The following is an 18674-nucleotide window of genomic DNA, read 5'->3' on the forward strand; positions in this document are numbered from 1 at the left end:
CTTACTATGGAGTATTACAGTTGCAGCCGTCGGAGACAACAGTGACACCACCAATCACATGACGATGAGGGAACAGCACCACCACCGTCTCACCTAGAGAGCCTATATAACCGAGATAATTCCATGGACAGCTGTTACTTTCGGCTTTCCCGCAGCTCTAGACGATAACCAACCCAAAGCCTCTAGTTTTATTCGGAACCCTAGGCTTCCTTCACTCCCACTTACCTTGCTCGGAGCTCTGTCGGGATTTCCAACCTCAGTCACTTAGCTTGCTTGGAGTTCTGTGGCTCTTAACCCCCTCTCTGCTTGCTTCGGGGCATTGTGGATTCCTAATCCACTACACTTAGCTTGCTTCGGAGTTCTGTGGAGATTCTGCCCAAGACTGCTCGGGTCTTGGGACACTTTTCTCTACCTTATATTAGAGCAGTTATATCATTGTAGTATTTCTGTAAAATACTGTTTAAAGGTGTTTTTTTTTAAATAATAAAAAACCGGTAGTGGTGGGAGACGATTCCGGACTATAATTTGCTCTGCCAAGCTCTACCTACCTCTACATAAGGAGAACTTCACAATATAATAGCATAGATATTCAATAGTATCTTCAGCATTGGTCAAGACCATACAAGTGGCACAAGGAGATGAAATCGATGGCGTGTATGTGGACAGGGGTGTTTGTTCTGTGTGATTGGCTTTTAAAATCCTGTACAAGTAATTCAGAGCTTTATAATTCTTACATTTGGACCAATACTTATACAAATTTCATTAATTGTGAAAAATAATCAAGTTTACAGTACACAGTGACAAATACGCAAATAATAAACCGAAATAACGTGTCTTGATGAACAACTGACAATTAGTCTAATTCATATTTAAACCTAATTACTTTACAATTTATAACCAATTCAACTCAAGTTAACGTAATTCATTTATTTGTTAACACTTAAGGCAATACGATATTTTGTTCGTGTCAATATTTAATACAATTTATAAGAACAAAGAGATAAATCTATCTTAGTACTAATTTCAGCATTGTGTTTCATACAAATGGCGGCGGTCAATATATTATATACCATAGAAAGATAATATAATGAAACAAGAGACAATTACAGATTGTAATCAATTTGAGTTTATGGACAATTTAGAAAACTTGAACTAGTGCTGTCATGGAATTATTACACTCCTGATTAAATATATGTATCAAACTATATACATACATAAAACTATGTAACATTTGTAACTATAAAACATTTGTAGCTCATAGGAACGACAGGTCTGGTGCAATTAAAATTAACATCAATAAAGGTGATGATCAATGAATTAATGAAAGTGGAAGAACATAATGAAACTAGGCACATACGCACTTCACATTACAAATAAGAATATCTTCTTTTTTCTGTCTTAGCCTAAATTTGAAAATTTATATCTTCAAATGCAGAACTAGATTTAAGTCACCTATATCTGAATTTTGTTGTATCTAAATAATATTGTTTTGTAATTAGTAATTTTAATGCGAAAATAATGGATAGTGATGAAATGTAGCGGAGAAATCTTCCAACAAACTTATCTAATGCTCAGCTAAATAATACAATCAACATCTATTGGCATTGCATAAAAGTAATTTCGTCATATTTTATATATTGCACCATTATATGCAAGGATATCATAAAATAGAGAATCTTCCCATATGTATCTTTATCCTATTAACTTAATGAAGCCCAAAAAAGAAAACTAGCATCGGCACGTCTGATTGGATACTCTTATTTCCACCATGAATGTTGGCTCAAAACATTGCGATCCTAGTGGGCGGAGTGGGGGTGGCGAAACTGTGACGTATGGCTTCATGATTTTCTTGTATAGGCAGATCCTATATTTTATAACATCCTTGATTATATGTCTAGTGTATTACATTCAAGGATGTTATAAAATAGAGGATCTGCCCATATGTAGCTTCATCCTATTAAATCAATGAAGCCAAAAAACAACCGAGCATCGCCGTCTGATTGGCTATTCTCGTTTCTTGCATCATCTGATTGGCTATTTTTGTTTCCGCCGTGATTGTTGGCTAAAAACATTACGATCCTATACGCTGCTGAAGTCGTCTGCTGTGAATTTTACTGGGCGCAGCCATATTGGTTACAAACAAACCGTTGCTAGGGTGGTTGTTAAGGCAGTTTCAATGGTGTCGTATTGAAACTGCTGAGTCTTGTGAAATATTCTCAATATAGTATGCTGAAATGTCTGATTTAACTAATAGCAGTGAATATATTTACTTTATGCGTATAAGAAGCCTATATTTTATCATATGAAACAAAATTAATCTACATTTTATTTACTGCAATCGCCGATAACTTGCTGGACAACAAGCGAATTCTAAGTATGTACATGAGCGTCCCTTAATAATAATTTTGGATTGAGCTTAATTAAAATTACTGAAAATTGAATGCTATATACTTTTGTCATATTGTTTGTTTAGCTTCAGTGAAAATGTTTAATATGGAAGAAAGTTGATTTTTAAATAAATGGGGATCAGATATTCGAAGCGAAAGAATACAGCGCTAGAATAACCAATGTATTTTATAATATACAATTACGAATACTTGATCTCAGAAACTTAACATCTCTTCGTGGAAATAGTTTTCTAATTTATTCTTCATTCTTTTGTTAGCAAGTGTTCATTCCTTGCTTGGCTCTGGTAAAGTTGAAATGCGTCACCAGAAATAATTATTTAATAGATATAATTCTCTATTTTATATAATGTCCTAATTTTATCTGAATTATTATTTTCTTTGCGTCTGCCACGAACGACGTACAGATTTGTAACATACCGGCATTTATGATAATTCGAGCTCGCTTGAAACTCGAGTGCCCGTAAGGGTGCACCTGTAGGGAGCATGCAGATCAGTGAAGTTTGATATGTGTGCAAAGAAAGAAAGACAGGTACGAAAATCATACACCAACCTGGAGTAGTAATCACCACAAGTGGATTTGGACAAGGTTCTAGAACACAGGTCCCCGTTCCCATTTGTCTGTAATAAAGACAGAAAGCAACGTGCCCTTCGGGGATCTAACCTGCCTTCACTCGCTAACGCTAGCTCGGCAATACTATTTGAATTAAATATTAAGCTTTGGTACAGAAAGGAACCAACCTAGCTATTAACCTATATGGGGGGACCTGTGTTCTAGAACCTTACGGTGGATTTGCATTTGAATTTCTTAGTAACCATTACCCTTTTTAAACACTGCTTTTATGTTCTCCCTCTACGTAAATAATTTTCTTCCACATAACTATTTCCGTAGATTAGCGCATTTTAGACGTAAATTTTCAAAAAATGATCCTGTATTCTTCATGCGTATTAACGTAGATCGATAGGATGGAGCAATTATAGTTTAGGTCAAACGAAATTAGACAAATTAACAAGTCCGGTTTAAACTTTACTATATTGCCTGTACTATACACTTACCAACCAGTGTTTCTTTCATGGGTGTTCAGATATGTTTTTGGGTGGCACTGCTCTTCCTCCCAGAGCTCTGAGATTGTCCCTCCGGAGGAGACCAAAATAATATGTCTATAATATAATAATAAATAGAATCGTACCAGCAGGGACTCTCAGAATAGTAAGACTGCCCCTCCGGAACATTTTTTTCTGAAAGAACAACTGTTACCAACATTCATATGTAGTAAGGTACAGTTAGGTTAGTTGTACTTAATTAAATGCAGTTGTCTTACGTATATGTGTAAACGGCGATTTACCAGTTCTAAAATCATCCATTGCCTGCTAATGTCAATTGTATCAAGTGTTTCAAATTTTTACACATAATTTATATGTTACCACAAGGGTAAAATTGTGATCGAACTTGCGCTGGTGAGGTTCGGAGAGAGCGAAGGCAGGCGAGTATCACACTCCATGCTGAGGTAGGCATTGTTTGAAGATTATAGCAGGGGTGCCCATAAGGGGGGTCTATGACGCAAACTGCGTCATCGAAATATTTGGGGGGTTAAAAATCTATATAAATATGTTTGAGAGGGGTAAAAATTAATCGAAAAGATTTTCTTTCAAGGAAGAACACCTATGGGTAGGCAATTGAGGTGGGGGTGCGTCATGGACATGAGGAGGGTGGGCATCACTATAGTGTCCCTAAACGTGTGGTTCAGTTATCAGTTTACTAAGAAAAGATATTGCAGTGTTCTGAGTATTAATATATATTAAATAGCGAAATTAGCCTAAAATGTCACAAACATACAAAAAAAAAAAAAAAAAAAAAAAAAAAAGACAGAGCAAGGGTGCTTTTGGTAAAAATATGTGTAGAGTCTATTTTAATTTCTTCCTGGCAAAATGTGCAAAGAGAGAAAGTGTTCCTCAAAAAGATTGTTCGCCCAATAAATAATTAATCGTTATATCGCTTGTTGTATAGTGTGGCTTTCTTATAGTTACTCTTTAATATATTAGGTAGTACAATATTTCTAATTTGATTTGATTTCTTAATCATTCTGTAGTCAATTACTCTTAAACTGTTACGGTTACATTCGAAAGCGGAACAAATCATTTTCAGAGGCGAGTACCATGTAAACTTCTTTATATAACCCGCTCAAAGCTGGTTTGTTTGTAACCAGCTAGCTAAAGAGGAAGCGGAAGTGACGTTTTCTGCACCAGCGTATTGGGCAGAGTGGGCAGAGTAGGGGTGGCGAAACTGTGACGTATGGCTTCAAGATTTTGTTGTAAGGACAGATCCTATATTTTATAATATCCTTGATTACATTAGATGGCAGTAGACTCTCGCTTAGTTGAATGTGAATCAACACAAATGTACTGATATGAATTTTTGCACAAAACGCGAATCATTATAAATGTACTGATGGAATTAATATGGTTAAAGTAATTCGCGGAATGTTCATTGGTGTTCCAGTGACTTCATGCTGGTGTCAAACACAGTTGAATCCAGCATGAAGTAATTGTATAAAGACTCAGCCACCATGCGGAATCGGCTTATGACGTAGAAGTTGATTCTGGTTGTACACAGACTAGCCTTTTGTCGCGTGTTTGTTTTCCTCTTTATTTGAGGGTCATTCAAAATATTAACCTTCAAGTGGACTGAATAAAACCCAACACGCAGTTGATAAGGAACTTCTAGGACTTATTCGTGGGTGAAACTATGCATTATGTGTGTGTGAGAGAGATAGAGAGCGTTCTATCCAATTATTTCGTTTCTCGTGTAGGCTTACCTGTTACCTCCTTTATCAATGTTGGAATCTTCCACGTTGTTAAAGATACACAATGTAAAGAATGTTCAGTTTCTCCTTTTTAACTGCGTACAACCTATCTTTCTGTAAACAGTATCACCAACTCAGAACTTTCTAGCTAAATAATACTTTTTTGGGGGAAGGGGAATTAAGATAGAAAGTTCTGTCGAAACGAATGTTTCTTGCCCCAGTATTTTTAGAGGAGGGGAAGAAAAACATACAAAAATTAAAAACGTATAAATAATAATGGATATGGAAAAGTCAATAGCTCTAACGTAATACTTATAATGGCTGTGACGTAATACTCTAAGGTAAACTACGGACAATGCAAGGTAAAATTTTGTCTGTTTCGTGTGTTTATCAATTAGGAACTGAAATATTTCAACTGAACGTTGTTAAACCCGTTCAATTTTTTTTTTAAAGTTTAACGTCCTATGATTGTGCACTGAACGGGAGATCTCCGAGAAAACCCATGCGCTAGAGGTAAGCGCTTTACCACTGATCCACTGATCCACTGTGAATCGCCTAAAATTGTAGAAATTACTTCACATTATAAGGGTTGCGGTGCTTGAAAGGCTCACATCCGAAGATTTTAAAAGTGCTGGAGGGAATTACGAATAATACTATACTATTCCAGTTAGAATGCGCTATGTTTCGACATACTGTACATTACATGAGGAAATAATGGTACGTTGTATTATGAAGAACACGTACGAGTATTACCTTGTGCTAGAAGTTGGTAACTGGAAGCAATCCTCAATAGACGGTATAATATTTTGAAATGTGAAGTCCTGAATATATCACTTAAAATTGTTTGAATAGTAGTTTCCCATAGCTTTACCTTCAGATATCAAACACGTTTTGACACTCAGCTTAACACTTAGGAAATATCTACGTCGCCTTAGCTACACATGTACTTTTCGTTGTCCGCTCCTGTCGAATACTATACAGAATTATAAATACTTTACATTTGTACTAAATATTTTCTGCTAATAGAATTACTTTTAGGTAAAGCACGAATTTACATTGTTTACAACAACACTACTATATCAGAATCTTGTCCCCCATTTCATCTAACATTTCCTTGAGTCGCTGTTGAAGTACTGGACTCCGGAATGCTGCGTCCATTTTGAAAGTGGTTTCCGGGTTCTTAATAGTTTCTTCTGTCATTGAATCCATATCAGGGATTGCTTCGTTTTCCGCCAGCATTATCGGCAAAACATTGCAAGCTGATAGGAAACCAAATAGTTGGTTTGCTTCCATTTCTTTCTTGAGCACTTCAAAAGATATTACACTAGGATCTGAACCAAAGGACATAACAATATCACTGAACGTGTTGTGGTAGATATGTAACAATTCTTCCAGGTGGTCATCTCTGAGTTGTTTGGTAGTGCTTGAGTACAAGAAGTACAGAATATCAAGGACCGGTGACGCATAACGAGCCATCTGGAAATCTAACAGTTTCACTTGCGATGGTGTTTTGGAATCATTACGATAAGCGAATAGCATATTATTCACCCAACAGTCACCGTGACAAAGAACAGTAACGGGTTCTACTGGACGACAAAATTCCACTAATCTATCGAAGATCGTTGTTATCAACTCTTCCAATTTTGGAATGAATCTTTCATAACCACCAAACGTTTTTATTGTTGTAACTACATAACCCATTTGAGCTTTCAGAAAATCACCGAATAGTTCTCTATTTGCTTCACAGTACAGGGTTTCCCGAAAAAGTTTAAAATTTTCTTTGAACATTTCTAAATTCTCATTTTTGATTGAGAATGAAAACGCATGGAGTTCGGCTAACGCCGAAAATACTAGCTTACAATGATTGAAGTCAAGACCCTTCTTTCTTTCCCCCATTTTAAAACCATGAGGACCCAAGTCATCAAGTACAATGGCGTCCTTGTCGTCATCCATTACGGTGTAAATACAACGTGGAAGACAGTTCAAAAGTTGTTTTGTAGAACCTTTCTTTCGTTGATACTCTACATATGTAGGGAACACCATATCATACATGGTTACTTCTTTGCGGAACACGTCCATATCTATCACAAATTGCCTTCGGAGTTCATTTTCAGGAACGCACTTGATGACCAATTTATACTGTTTCTTACCAATTTTTGTTTCAGCGTCCACTGTTGAGCGATAGACAATAGTGGCATAGTTGTCCCCTACATTAGTCCCAGCATAGACTTGGCATTGGTTCACCTTCAGTTGAGGATCATTCTCACTCTTTCGTAAGGCTGTCTGGAAGAAGTCACTGTTTAGCCAGGAATGTGCTGTGCGAACATCTGACGATGGATTCGTCTCAGGCATGTCTGGGATGATATATTCGCCTTGGACACTATTCTAGAAGAATATAATACATTTTTTAAATAAATAAATTAGGAACATGTTGAAAAAAAGTATGGTACTTTATATTCATTGGTTTTAAGTATTAGATGACAATGTTTTATCAAGACGACCAAGACAGTACGAATTATTCCAAAGGTATAGAAATTTATTTGAAATAAAAATTTTGTTTCGGTACACAAAATAATCCATTAGCAATTTGTTCTATATGAGATCGTAAGATCAGAGTATTCACCTTTGCAATAACTTGTACAGATGATTCTTTTTTTAAAACTCATGTACCGGTATTTCATTTGGGTCTAGAATTTCTAACTAAAGTCCAATTTTCAAGCGATTTGTTGTAAATGATCAAGGAAGGATGGGAGATTTATGGGATTATGTTTACTGGTTTCAATTCATTCCGAGTAATATCAGCTACGCCTCAAGAAAAACAACAAATATTCGCCATTGTACCTTACAATTGGAATGAGGTTTTGGAATTTTAGGCAGAATTCCAGAATACAAATTAAGTGTTAGTGATACCCAAAGACAATATATTTCTTGGCCGACCTAAGAGTCGATAACTGACATCTTCCACAACACCTGTCTGCGGGATCCGATGTTTTCCTGTCTCACTTGGAAGCAATTCTGTAACTTCCAATTTATTCACTAGCAAGAATATTGTGCTCCTGTCTGAGACAGACAGCACAAGAATTCCTAATACAAGGACCCAGTTTCCTATTTCTAGTTGACTTTGGTGAGGTTGCCATCTAACGGAGAAAACTCAATCCCCCGCACGAAATCGCACCTTATTCCAATTGTATGGTACACTGGCGAATATTTGCTGTTTTTCTTGAGGCGTTGCCGATATTACCCGAGATAAATTTAAACCAGTAAACATATAATCCCGTAAATCTTTGATTATTTGCCACAAACCTAATGAAAATCGGACTTCAGTTAGAAACTCTAAACCTATGAAGTCCATGAGTTTTAAATAATCACCCTATATAATAATATGACTCTTTACTATGAACATGCAGTATGAAAGAGCAAATAAGAGTTGTAGTTTTTTAAAGCTCTGAGGGCCTGAATCCTTTTCAAATGTACAGAAGAATGACAGTTTAACAAGGAGACAGTGTTTGAGCCAGAGGAGCGAATGTATGAATAAGTGTAATGATTAATGACCGGAGACCATATGTCAGTGACGAAGTCCAGATAGGAGACTCGTTAATAATCTAGGCATGGGAAACAAATAACATTTTATTGTCCATCTTAAAAAACCTTTTCACCCATCGATACATTTCCCACACAATCTAAAAGGTGCTTTCTATGCTAAACCTTCGTTCTGCTGTAGATTTAAGATTTTATATGTGCGAAGCGAAAAAAAAATGCACAACGGTTCACTGTTATTCCATTTCAATATGATGTATTATTAATGAGTCATTTTGGGTTCCGAATTATGATTTTAAATTATGTACAGTTGAGAAGCCTTCTTCTGAAGCTGATCAACAGACAGTTTACAATTTCTACTCGATTGCGAGTAGTGTTGCCAGCTCATACGTTAAAAATACAATTGTAAGTATATCATAGTCTTATTTCAATATCTATATTTATTGCCACGATTACAGCAACAACTATCATTCACATAAATTATTATACATCCAAAACAAATTTCTCTCCTACATTAGTCTTAAGATTTTGAACTTTGACAAATTTTTGGTGACACACATATGAATAAAAGATTATTGATCGAGGCGAAAGGGTCAAAGACGCTTTCTGGTTCCCAGACGCCTTTTCCTGAAGGAAGAAAAATGTTCAACAATATTACACTTAGTTGTGAGGGAGTGTACAATGCTTTTACAAAGATTCCACGGATTTTTTGTGTGTGTGGATCCAGAGAATGTTTATCATTCAACGGACAATTAACGAAAAATTAGCGAAACCAATTTGTTCCTTGCAAATGACAATGGTAACACGAAGGCCTGCAACTGAAGTGCACTATCGGAAGAGCATTCCGAACAACAAACTTGCCACTGCAAAGTGTATATTGAGTAGTAATCGGTGTAAGCATAAATTCCCGTTAGCCTAAGATTACCATATCAAAATTATTGGTGAACTGCATACAGTGTCTCAAGAAAACGTCACAACTGTATATCTCCCATGTACTTTGGATAAAATTCTTCTTATGCAACGTCTTTTCGGTCGTATCAAAAAATACATTAGGAACGTACAAAATATAAAGTATAGCTGATGCGCTGCATTATCGTAAAGTAACAGAGATGCATTATGTTGAGCAGTACAAGTTGAAGAATTTTCGAAACACAATATTCAGAAGAATATGTGGTGCAAACTTAAAACGAACAACTCAAGAATGTAGGAAGTTCTAATGCAGAATTTCGTATCAATTATGGTATAGGTCACAGGATATGAAATCAAGGATGAGTGGAATTTCGTATCAATTATGGTATAGGTCACAGGATATAAAATCAAGGATGGAGTGAAATTTCGTATCAATTATCGTATAGGTCACAGGATATAAAATCAAGGATGGAGTGGAATTTCGTATCAATTATGGTATAGGCCACAGGATATAAAATCAAGGATGAAGTGGAATTTTGTATCAATTATGGTATAGGTCACAGGATATAAAATCAAGGATGGAGTGGAATTTTGTATCAATTATGGTATAGGTCACAGGATATAAAATCAAGGATGGAGTGGAATTTCGTATCAATTATGGTATAGGCCACAGGATATAAAATCAAGTATGGAGTGGAATTTCGTATCAACTATGGTATCACAAGATATAAAATCAAGGATGGAGCGGAATTTCATATCAATTATGGTATAGGCCACATGATATAAAATCAAGGATGGAGTGAAATTTCGTATCAATTATGGTATAGGTCACAGGATATAAAATCAAGGATGGAGTGGAATTTCGTATCAATTATGGTATAGGTCACAGGATATAAAATCAAGGATGGAGTGGAATTTCGTATCAATTATGGTATAGGCCACAGGACATAAAATCAAGGATGAAGTGGAATTTTGTATCAATTATGGTATAGGTCACAGAATATAAAATTAAGGATGGAGTGGAATTTTGTATCAATTATGGTATAGGTCACAGGATATAAAATCAAGGATGGAGTGGAATTTCGTATCAATTATGGTATAGGCCACAGGATATAAAATCAAGGATGGAGTGGAATTTCGTATCAACTATGGTATCACAAGATATAAAATCAAGGGTGGAGCGGAATTTCATATCAATTATGGTTTGGACCTTAGGATATAAAATCAAGGGTGGGACAAATCGGTTTAATGGAAAATATACACGAAATGTACAGTGTTTTTGTTTGGAAGAATCTGCAACATGACCGTTTGTATACTTTGTGAAGGAAATGAAGATGTTCTGCATTGTCCTTATCCAGCTCTTCTTCATTCTGATTTTATATATTTTCCCCCCATTTTCCAGGTTAACCCATAGATCCATCCCTTTCCTTAGCCATCCTGCTTAGGATTCTACGGGTATCTCGCGTCAATGATGGAATAAGTCACGAAATTAATGATCCATGACCCAGATACAGTCAAAGTTATAATCCAACAGGTCTGTACAGATACGGTGTGACCCGACGGCGAAACATTGTCATACACATGAAGACTAAGAGTGCTTAACTTATTAGTGCATAGCATCCAATATTGGACGGTCAGAAATGACAGGTTAATTCAGAGGAAAATAATTTTTAGACTTGTCAATTCATTTCAAACGTAATGTTAGAACCCGAGGGAACTTCATCCGTCGCATGCTGTGACAAAAACGTTGGGGAAAAAATCAGAAAAAGAACTGAAAGTGAATCAATTCATTTTAGCTTGACTCGCACGGTGTAACTTAAATATTATTACCGTTGTTTTTATTATTATTTATTGTCCTTGCTAATTCATTATCTTCAAATAATAGATCGTGAACTGTGTAGGAAAGGACATTAAATTATCGCCCAAGAAATATCAACACACTCTCTTTAAACCAGGGATGCAAATAACCACTCGCCTACTCGCCCGGGGCGAGTGGTTCATCGGTGCTGGCGAGTATTTAATATAATACCGATGGTAAGTAAGTTATTTCTATTGTGAGATGTAGGCTAGTAGCTTTTTCTCTTGGGCTAGTAAAATTTTGCTGCTTATTTGCATCCCTGCTTTAAACCCGAAGCCTGGTCGTAGCAATAAAAGGATTTAAAAAAAAAAAAAAAAAACAGAAAATTACTTTAAACCGTCTTGTAAGGTCTAAACTGAGCAATTACTTACCTTATAATTAACAGAATTATTCGTAACTGCATTTACAAACAGGATTAATAATTAATTAGTATCAACTACAAATCCCATAATACTAATTACGGTTAATGTTTTGTTGTTTATGTTCTCAATGTTTACATACGAGGGTCAGTCAACAAGTTAGTTGCACTGCTTAAGAAAATAAAACAGAATAGAAATTTTACAATAGACCTAACTTCAAGGGCGCCCATGTTGTGGTTTCCAAGGGGGGCAAGTATAAGCGATATTTCAAATACAGTTTTAAATTTTGCTGTAACTAATGCAAAAATTCTATTGGGTTTTCGATATTCCCAAGTACAATTTCCTATAGCGGGGGCGAGCGCCCCACCTTGCCCCCCCCTGATGGGCGCACTTGCATAACTTTATTTATATCGTAAAGTTTCATTCAGAATTTACGTTTCAACGTAATTACCTCCGTTATTTAAGCATTTGTCAAGGCGTGGTACAAGTTTGTCTATGCCTTCTGCAAAGAAATTCCGTCCGTTCAATGCCCGATAACCATTTTCGGACTGGAGCTTTCATCTCATCATTCGAGTGGTTAATTTGCGATTTAGTCTATTGTTGTGCGTCTGTTTGCAAGAATTCATTCATTCATGCAAGCAGCGATTTCCGGATTTGTCGAGTTGATGGTCTTCCCTCGCGTTCAGCATCGTCAATATCTGTACGTCTGTTCCCAAACATGTTACACCACTTCGCGATAGCTTGAAGTGACATTGCATTTTCACATACACTTCATGCATCTGCCGATAAATCTCAGTGTAGTTACACCTTTTCAACCACGAGAAACGAATCACTGCATGCATTTTGGATTTGGACGCCACTTGCAGCTGTCGAGACATGTTTACGACTGATGTCAAAACACTTCTGTTTGCTTTGTGAAAGCCGCTACGTCACACGATATAGCTACATGTCTACAGTGTTGCCACACAGTTTCATCAAAATAGCCTTTGACCGAAAATATTTACGAAGGAGTGCAACTAACTTTCTGACTGACCCACATCAAATGGACTTTTCATTCATTTATTTGCAAATTGAGAGATTTGGAGAAAGTATTAAAGTAGATATTTTAGCAGTAGTTCCTGGTAATTGTAACAGTAGTCTGGTCAATTTTAGTAGTAGTAGTACTTTCAATTAGCGGAGAAAAACACCGACAGAAAATCTGGTCATCCTGGTTGGCGGCTGACGACACGTAGGCAGCGGGTTGTAAACGTACTTTTGCCAAATCAAACATGGATCATAAAATGAATGTGAGTGAGAAAAAAGCTAGGACGTACCCCAGAAGCGACGCGCAGACCGATCGCCTTAAGGTAAGTAAATAGAAACAAATGAAAAAGGAAGAGAATGGAAGCATTGAAAGTAAAACGTAGACAAATTCACCAATGTTCAGATATTGTCTACAATGCACTGAGCAGAGTGGGTCGGCGGGTCATAGTGGATCATAGTGAGTCAATGAGTCACGATGGGTCGTAGTGGGTCAGGTCCTGTCGACCCATGACCCACTCAAAAATCTTGACCCACGACCCAGTAACCCACTTCATCTCTAGCCCAAGCATTCTGGGTGATGCCTGCAGATGTGCAAAATTACAACGTCGATGCTGTTCATTTACTAAAGCCTTTCCATTCGATCTGTGCCTCTTCTGATGCTGTAGTCGATGTGTGTTTTCCCGTACCTCCCTCAAAAGAGGAGGGAGAAGTCAAGGGCGCCGATTTCTCTGTAAATTTGGAGGACCCATTCAGATGCAGAAGACACATATGAGGATTTTAAGACAAATTGTATTCAAATTATGCCAAATATTGTTCTATTCACAAATACAATGAGGGGCTCACATGAGCTTTGGGGGGGCCCTGGCCCCCCGAAACTGACGCCCTTGGGAGAAGTTGTTGCGGCCGAGATCTTTCAATTGTTAGATGCGGAAGCGTTGCCACAATGAATTATTTCACAGGCTTCGCTGTGCTCTGTCTTATCAGCCACTCTAAGTAGCCTACGATCTTCACTCGTCAAGACCAAACGACTGAATGACAAATTGGCAACACAGCTGAGGTCATTCACTTCTTTTTCTTAAGCAAAGGGAGAATTTCCTCCGTCAGAGGGTGGATAGTTCCCATACTTTCCGAGGGCATAGATGAGATAGAGAGGCTCTAATGTTTTTTTTTAATGTGTCCTGAATTATTTCTGATGATAATTAATGCAATATTCATCAATTGTATCCTAGTCTCTACTAGGAATGGCCATTTCCGGAAAAAGAGTTTTCCGGTTTCCGGAAATAACATTTTCTGTTTTCCGTTTTTCCGGAAAATTTTCCGTCTTCCGTTTTCCGGAAAATTTTTCGTCTTCCGCTTTTCCGGAAAATTTTCCGTCCCGTTTTTCCAAAAAAAATTCCGTTTTTCCGGAAAATGTGGCCATCCCTAGTCTCTACACCTGAGATATGCCAAAATTAAAATATAAGAACTAAATATGGTCTATAAAATATTCTTTTAATTATTAACTGACTTCAATACATGTGCTAAAAAAATATGATATAAAATTGCTAAAAAGAAGACAATAATTCACCTATCCAAATAAGATAAGTACTATTTGATTTACTACAAAGCAATGACTATATAAACCAGTGGTATTCAACCATTTTTTTTTCTCGCGTACCCCTGGACACAGTTCGCCATCCAATTGTGTACCCCTGAAGCTGTTTAAAAGAAATTAAATCGAAATGAACTTATTAAATTTAATACACATGTTCTGTTGATTAAAAGGGGGAAAAATAGAGACCAAAACTAGTAGATTTGCAAAATGTGGTAGAATTCTTATAATCAGGCGTGATATATTGTGCCGTGAAAAACAATGATTTTTTTTTTTTTTTTTTCAAAATTGCGATACATTTTACTTTCCATTTTCTTATGCTCTTTGCTCGCAAATAATACTGTATAATTTATCAAATTTCATGAAATGTAAGAACAGCCTCCTTTTTTCTTCTTTCGTCTATTCTACTCTTGTTTCTTTTTCTTACTTAGTTGTTACTTTCTTTCGTTTCTCCTATCATACCTTCGACCGTTGTTAGTTGTGATTCAAGTCGGTCGTCGTAAGTAACACCAAAACTAAAAGGAGCTGATAAACGAAACTGGTGTTCCACACCAACTTTTCACGGATATCAACATAACAAGACTTTAGTTTAATAGCAAATAAATATTTACATCGTTTAGTTATGAAGAAAGGTAAACGTTTGAATTAAATAAAATCAAGAGAGGGGAAGTAAGTAGCCCGAGAAATTAGGTAGGCCAAGAGATCATTCCTCTTTCTTCTATGAATGGAATAAAAAGTTAGATTCACTGCTAAATTTTTGTGTGTATCATATCACATAAGATTCAGCAGTCTGCAATTCTTCCCACTGAAACTGCAATCAGTTTATCTCAATATTTTCGTTCGGATAAAAACGTACATAGATAAAACTGAATATTTCGATTTTTCTAAAATGAAATCAGTTAAGTTGTTTTTGTAGGAGCGTCATTTCATATTTGTCTGAGAGGTAAGATCGTCCACCGACACACGACTTTGACGTTTTTTCCTAGTATATTAGTAGGCAATCGATTAAAATATACTTAATTCTTAAACTCAGGCGGGCAATTGCCCCTGTTTCCCCCTGTTGTGTATAGCCCCCGAAACAAAATTCTAAATACGCCACTGCCCTCAATTATCCTAAAATGTCATCCTCCCCGAAAATAATATCTACTTTTAAACATCTCAATGGCTCTGTAAATCCTTTAACTGATTTAAAACATGTCATTTTTGTACAATGAATATATATTTTAGTTTACCATAAGTACAAGACACCGGAACAGAAAATACTACATTTAAATTACGAGTACAATATCCTATTTTAGTTTGCAAAACTTCGCGATTTTTGGGTTATAAAACAGAAGTTAATATTGTAATAATATGGCAACCTTGACAAGTGCAGTGAAATTATCACGAAAATAGTTGCTCTTTTATTTTGTCACAAACACAAGCATTGGAAAAGCCAGGCATTTTGGAAGAAAATGAAATATTCGTGTTAAAAGTTAACCTCAGTTAGTATATTTAAACGAAATGCAGATTAGTAGTTACATTTTTAAATCTCAACTTTTAATCCCACATAAAGTTTCAATGACGTCATGAATGATATCCCCCCTTGTGATAACCCTTGCTTCCTTTAATAGGGCACTGACAAAAGGCAAGCCCATTCTGAAGAATTAACTGTATAGAAACCTTTTTTCATAAAGACACTACAAATGACAACGCTCATAAAGTATTAAGGAATCACTACTCTATATCTACCTGCAAATCCAGATGATATTCGTGTGAGCGCCTAACAAGTACACACGACAATTCACACTCTCACTCTATATGAAGGCCCTCTTTTATCAACTGTAGTTATATAACGCACATTTTGTTCTGTCACCATATGATGAAAATTGGCGGACAAAAATCTCATTGCCAGATGGCAGCACACGTGCATCTGATACGCGGAAAAAAATAACGAATGAACAACGAGATATTTGTTTTTTGCTGCTTGAAAGAGGCTATGTTTACAATAATTACGTTATGAGTCAGCTGAAGTTCGCTCTTTGTATTTGTTTTCTATTCTAAGGAAGAATTTAAAAACAAGAAAACGCAAGGACGCTCAATTCTCAGGTATAGCTAGTAATGGATAAATTAACGGGAAAATATTTTTCGGGAATATTCTCTGGGAAAATTCCCGGGAAGATTCCCAAAAGTGGGAATATTCCGGGAATCTATGTACAAACACAAAGAAAATTGCACTCTATTATACTATTATGATTTCAAAATAAAATTCGTTTTTATCAAACTATACTTATTACTGCTGTCTCCAGGGGATCCTTTAAAATCTATATTCTGAACGGTATTATTTTATTTTATTACTAGCAGCGTTCACCCCGCTTCGCTGCGGTCACCCCGGAACGCAATAAACTTTGTTACTTAGATAATTTTTACTTTTTCGCTTTCAAGTGATATGATAAAAACCATAGAAGATTGCAGTAAATCTTAACATTATATCGCCTGTCATTTATGTTAACCCGCCCCGCTTCGCTGCGGTCATCCCGGTGCTGGCATATTGTAAAAGTGTCTGTAAAAATAAGCAAATCAATTAAAAAATTTTAAACAGAAGATTCAAGCTATTTTCCGCTGTATATCGCCTGTCATTTATGTTAACCCGCCGAGTGACACGGTCATGCGGGTTGCATATAAATACGTTTATTTTTACCTATGATGAACTAACAAAGGATTTGTGGACACCTGAATGGTCAATTATCTCAAGACACTGGTAATTAAAAATTAAAGTGATATGATAAAAACCATCTAGGGTCCAAATCCTAATAACCCCCCAAAAATGAAAGAAATTGGTTCAGCCGTATTAGCGTGATGAGCGGACAAAGAATTGTACGTTCTCTTTTATATATATAGATTATTTTATGCAATTTAAAGATTACGTACTATTAAATGTACGTATGTTTATTTACAATATCTTTTATTCGAGTAAATATGTAGGGAAAACATTGGGTATAGAAGTTCCAATACCTTTATATGGCTAAACAGTTTAAATTTATATGTAAGTGCATTTTCTAAACGTGGCCCTACTACTAATATTATAATCATATTTAATTTTTAAATGTTATAATTAAATTAGGTTGGTAACTGCCAGATAGCATACCTAGTCTCGAAAAATTCGTTAGGTTGCCAGTGTTTGGGATGGTATATACAGAGAAGTTGATTTTAGGTACACTGTGCTTTGTTACTGTGTTCTGTGTACTATTAAATCTCTAATTTAAGAACATAGGCTATTTCGAACAACATACACGGTGTTATAAAAATTCGTAAACAAAGCTTGGTAAATGAATACACACGTAAAAGGAAGCAAACAAATCCTAATTAACACAGGTTCTGTACGAATGAAACATCCAGAGAAGCAATCCTAATTTTGATATGTAAACATTACATTTTAAAAGCAAATGTATTTACAACTACAGAGATTTCTGTATTCAATATCTGATTCTTTCTCAGAGAGTGAAATTCGAATCAGAGACAGCAGACAGACCGACATCTATTACTGACGGTGATTCGGGGTGTACTGATAGTACTTCCCCTCTATCTCTACAGAATTTCTAGATTACTTTACAAACTGGTTCCTTTTCATCATTTATAAATTAGAACTTTGCTACTTTCTAGTCCAAATGGAAATGGAAATTAAAAAATCATATTATTAGTTATATAAACTACAGTAGGCGAATTTCATTTTTTTTAACCTCCAAATTATTTAAAACCTAGAAGTAAATCATAGTAAATGAAAATAAAGTAATTAGTAATATGGTTCTTACAATTTCGAAAATAAAGTAAAGAAATGGAAATAAACTCCTTCCCGGGAATTTATATGCCAGGGAAAAACCCGGGAATATTCCCACTTTTTATTTTCCTTCCCATTGAGAATATTCCCACTGCCCATCTCTAGGTATAGCTTGCAGGTGCAGCGTATCCAGGGCCAGATTTATAGTATTTTACCGCCCCTCTTCCCCATATACAAAATTTTTAATGTAATAGAAAAAAATACACTTATATCTCATAGTACATCCCTTTGTTTCAACATTTTGTATACATTTTAATGAGTTTCGGTGTAATCTGGTGATACGGTGTAGTTAGGAGCTGGTGGACTGTGCGGGAACAGGGGGGAGCGCCACACACATAAGCACAACAGCAATACGGCCTCACTCCCTACAC

At 36.1% G+C, this 18674-nt stretch overlaps 1 protein-coding gene across 1 annotated transcript; it reads right to left on the reverse strand.

The window, feature by feature from the left end:
• Positions 1-719: 719 nt before the first annotated feature.
• Positions 720-16364, reverse strand: LOC145664713 (uncharacterized). Its single transcript, XM_081731584.1, has 2 exons — positions 16218-16364; positions 720-7594 (listed from the first exon to the last, which is right to left on the reverse strand). Exon 2 carries the CDS (start codon positions 7559-7561, stop codon positions 6284-6286), a length of 1278 nt encoding a protein of 425 aa, XP_081587710.1. The 5' UTR covers positions 7562-7594; positions 16218-16364; the 3' UTR covers positions 720-6283.
• Between the last annotated feature and the right edge of the window lie 2310 nt (positions 16365-18674).

This window comes from Thermobia domestica, chromosome 1 (genome assembly GCF_964235325.1).
Source record: "Thermobia domestica chromosome 1, izTheDome1.hap1.1, whole genome shotgun sequence".
Classification (NCBI taxonomy): Eukaryota; Metazoa; Arthropoda; class Insecta; order Zygentoma; family Lepismatidae; genus Thermobia; species Thermobia domestica.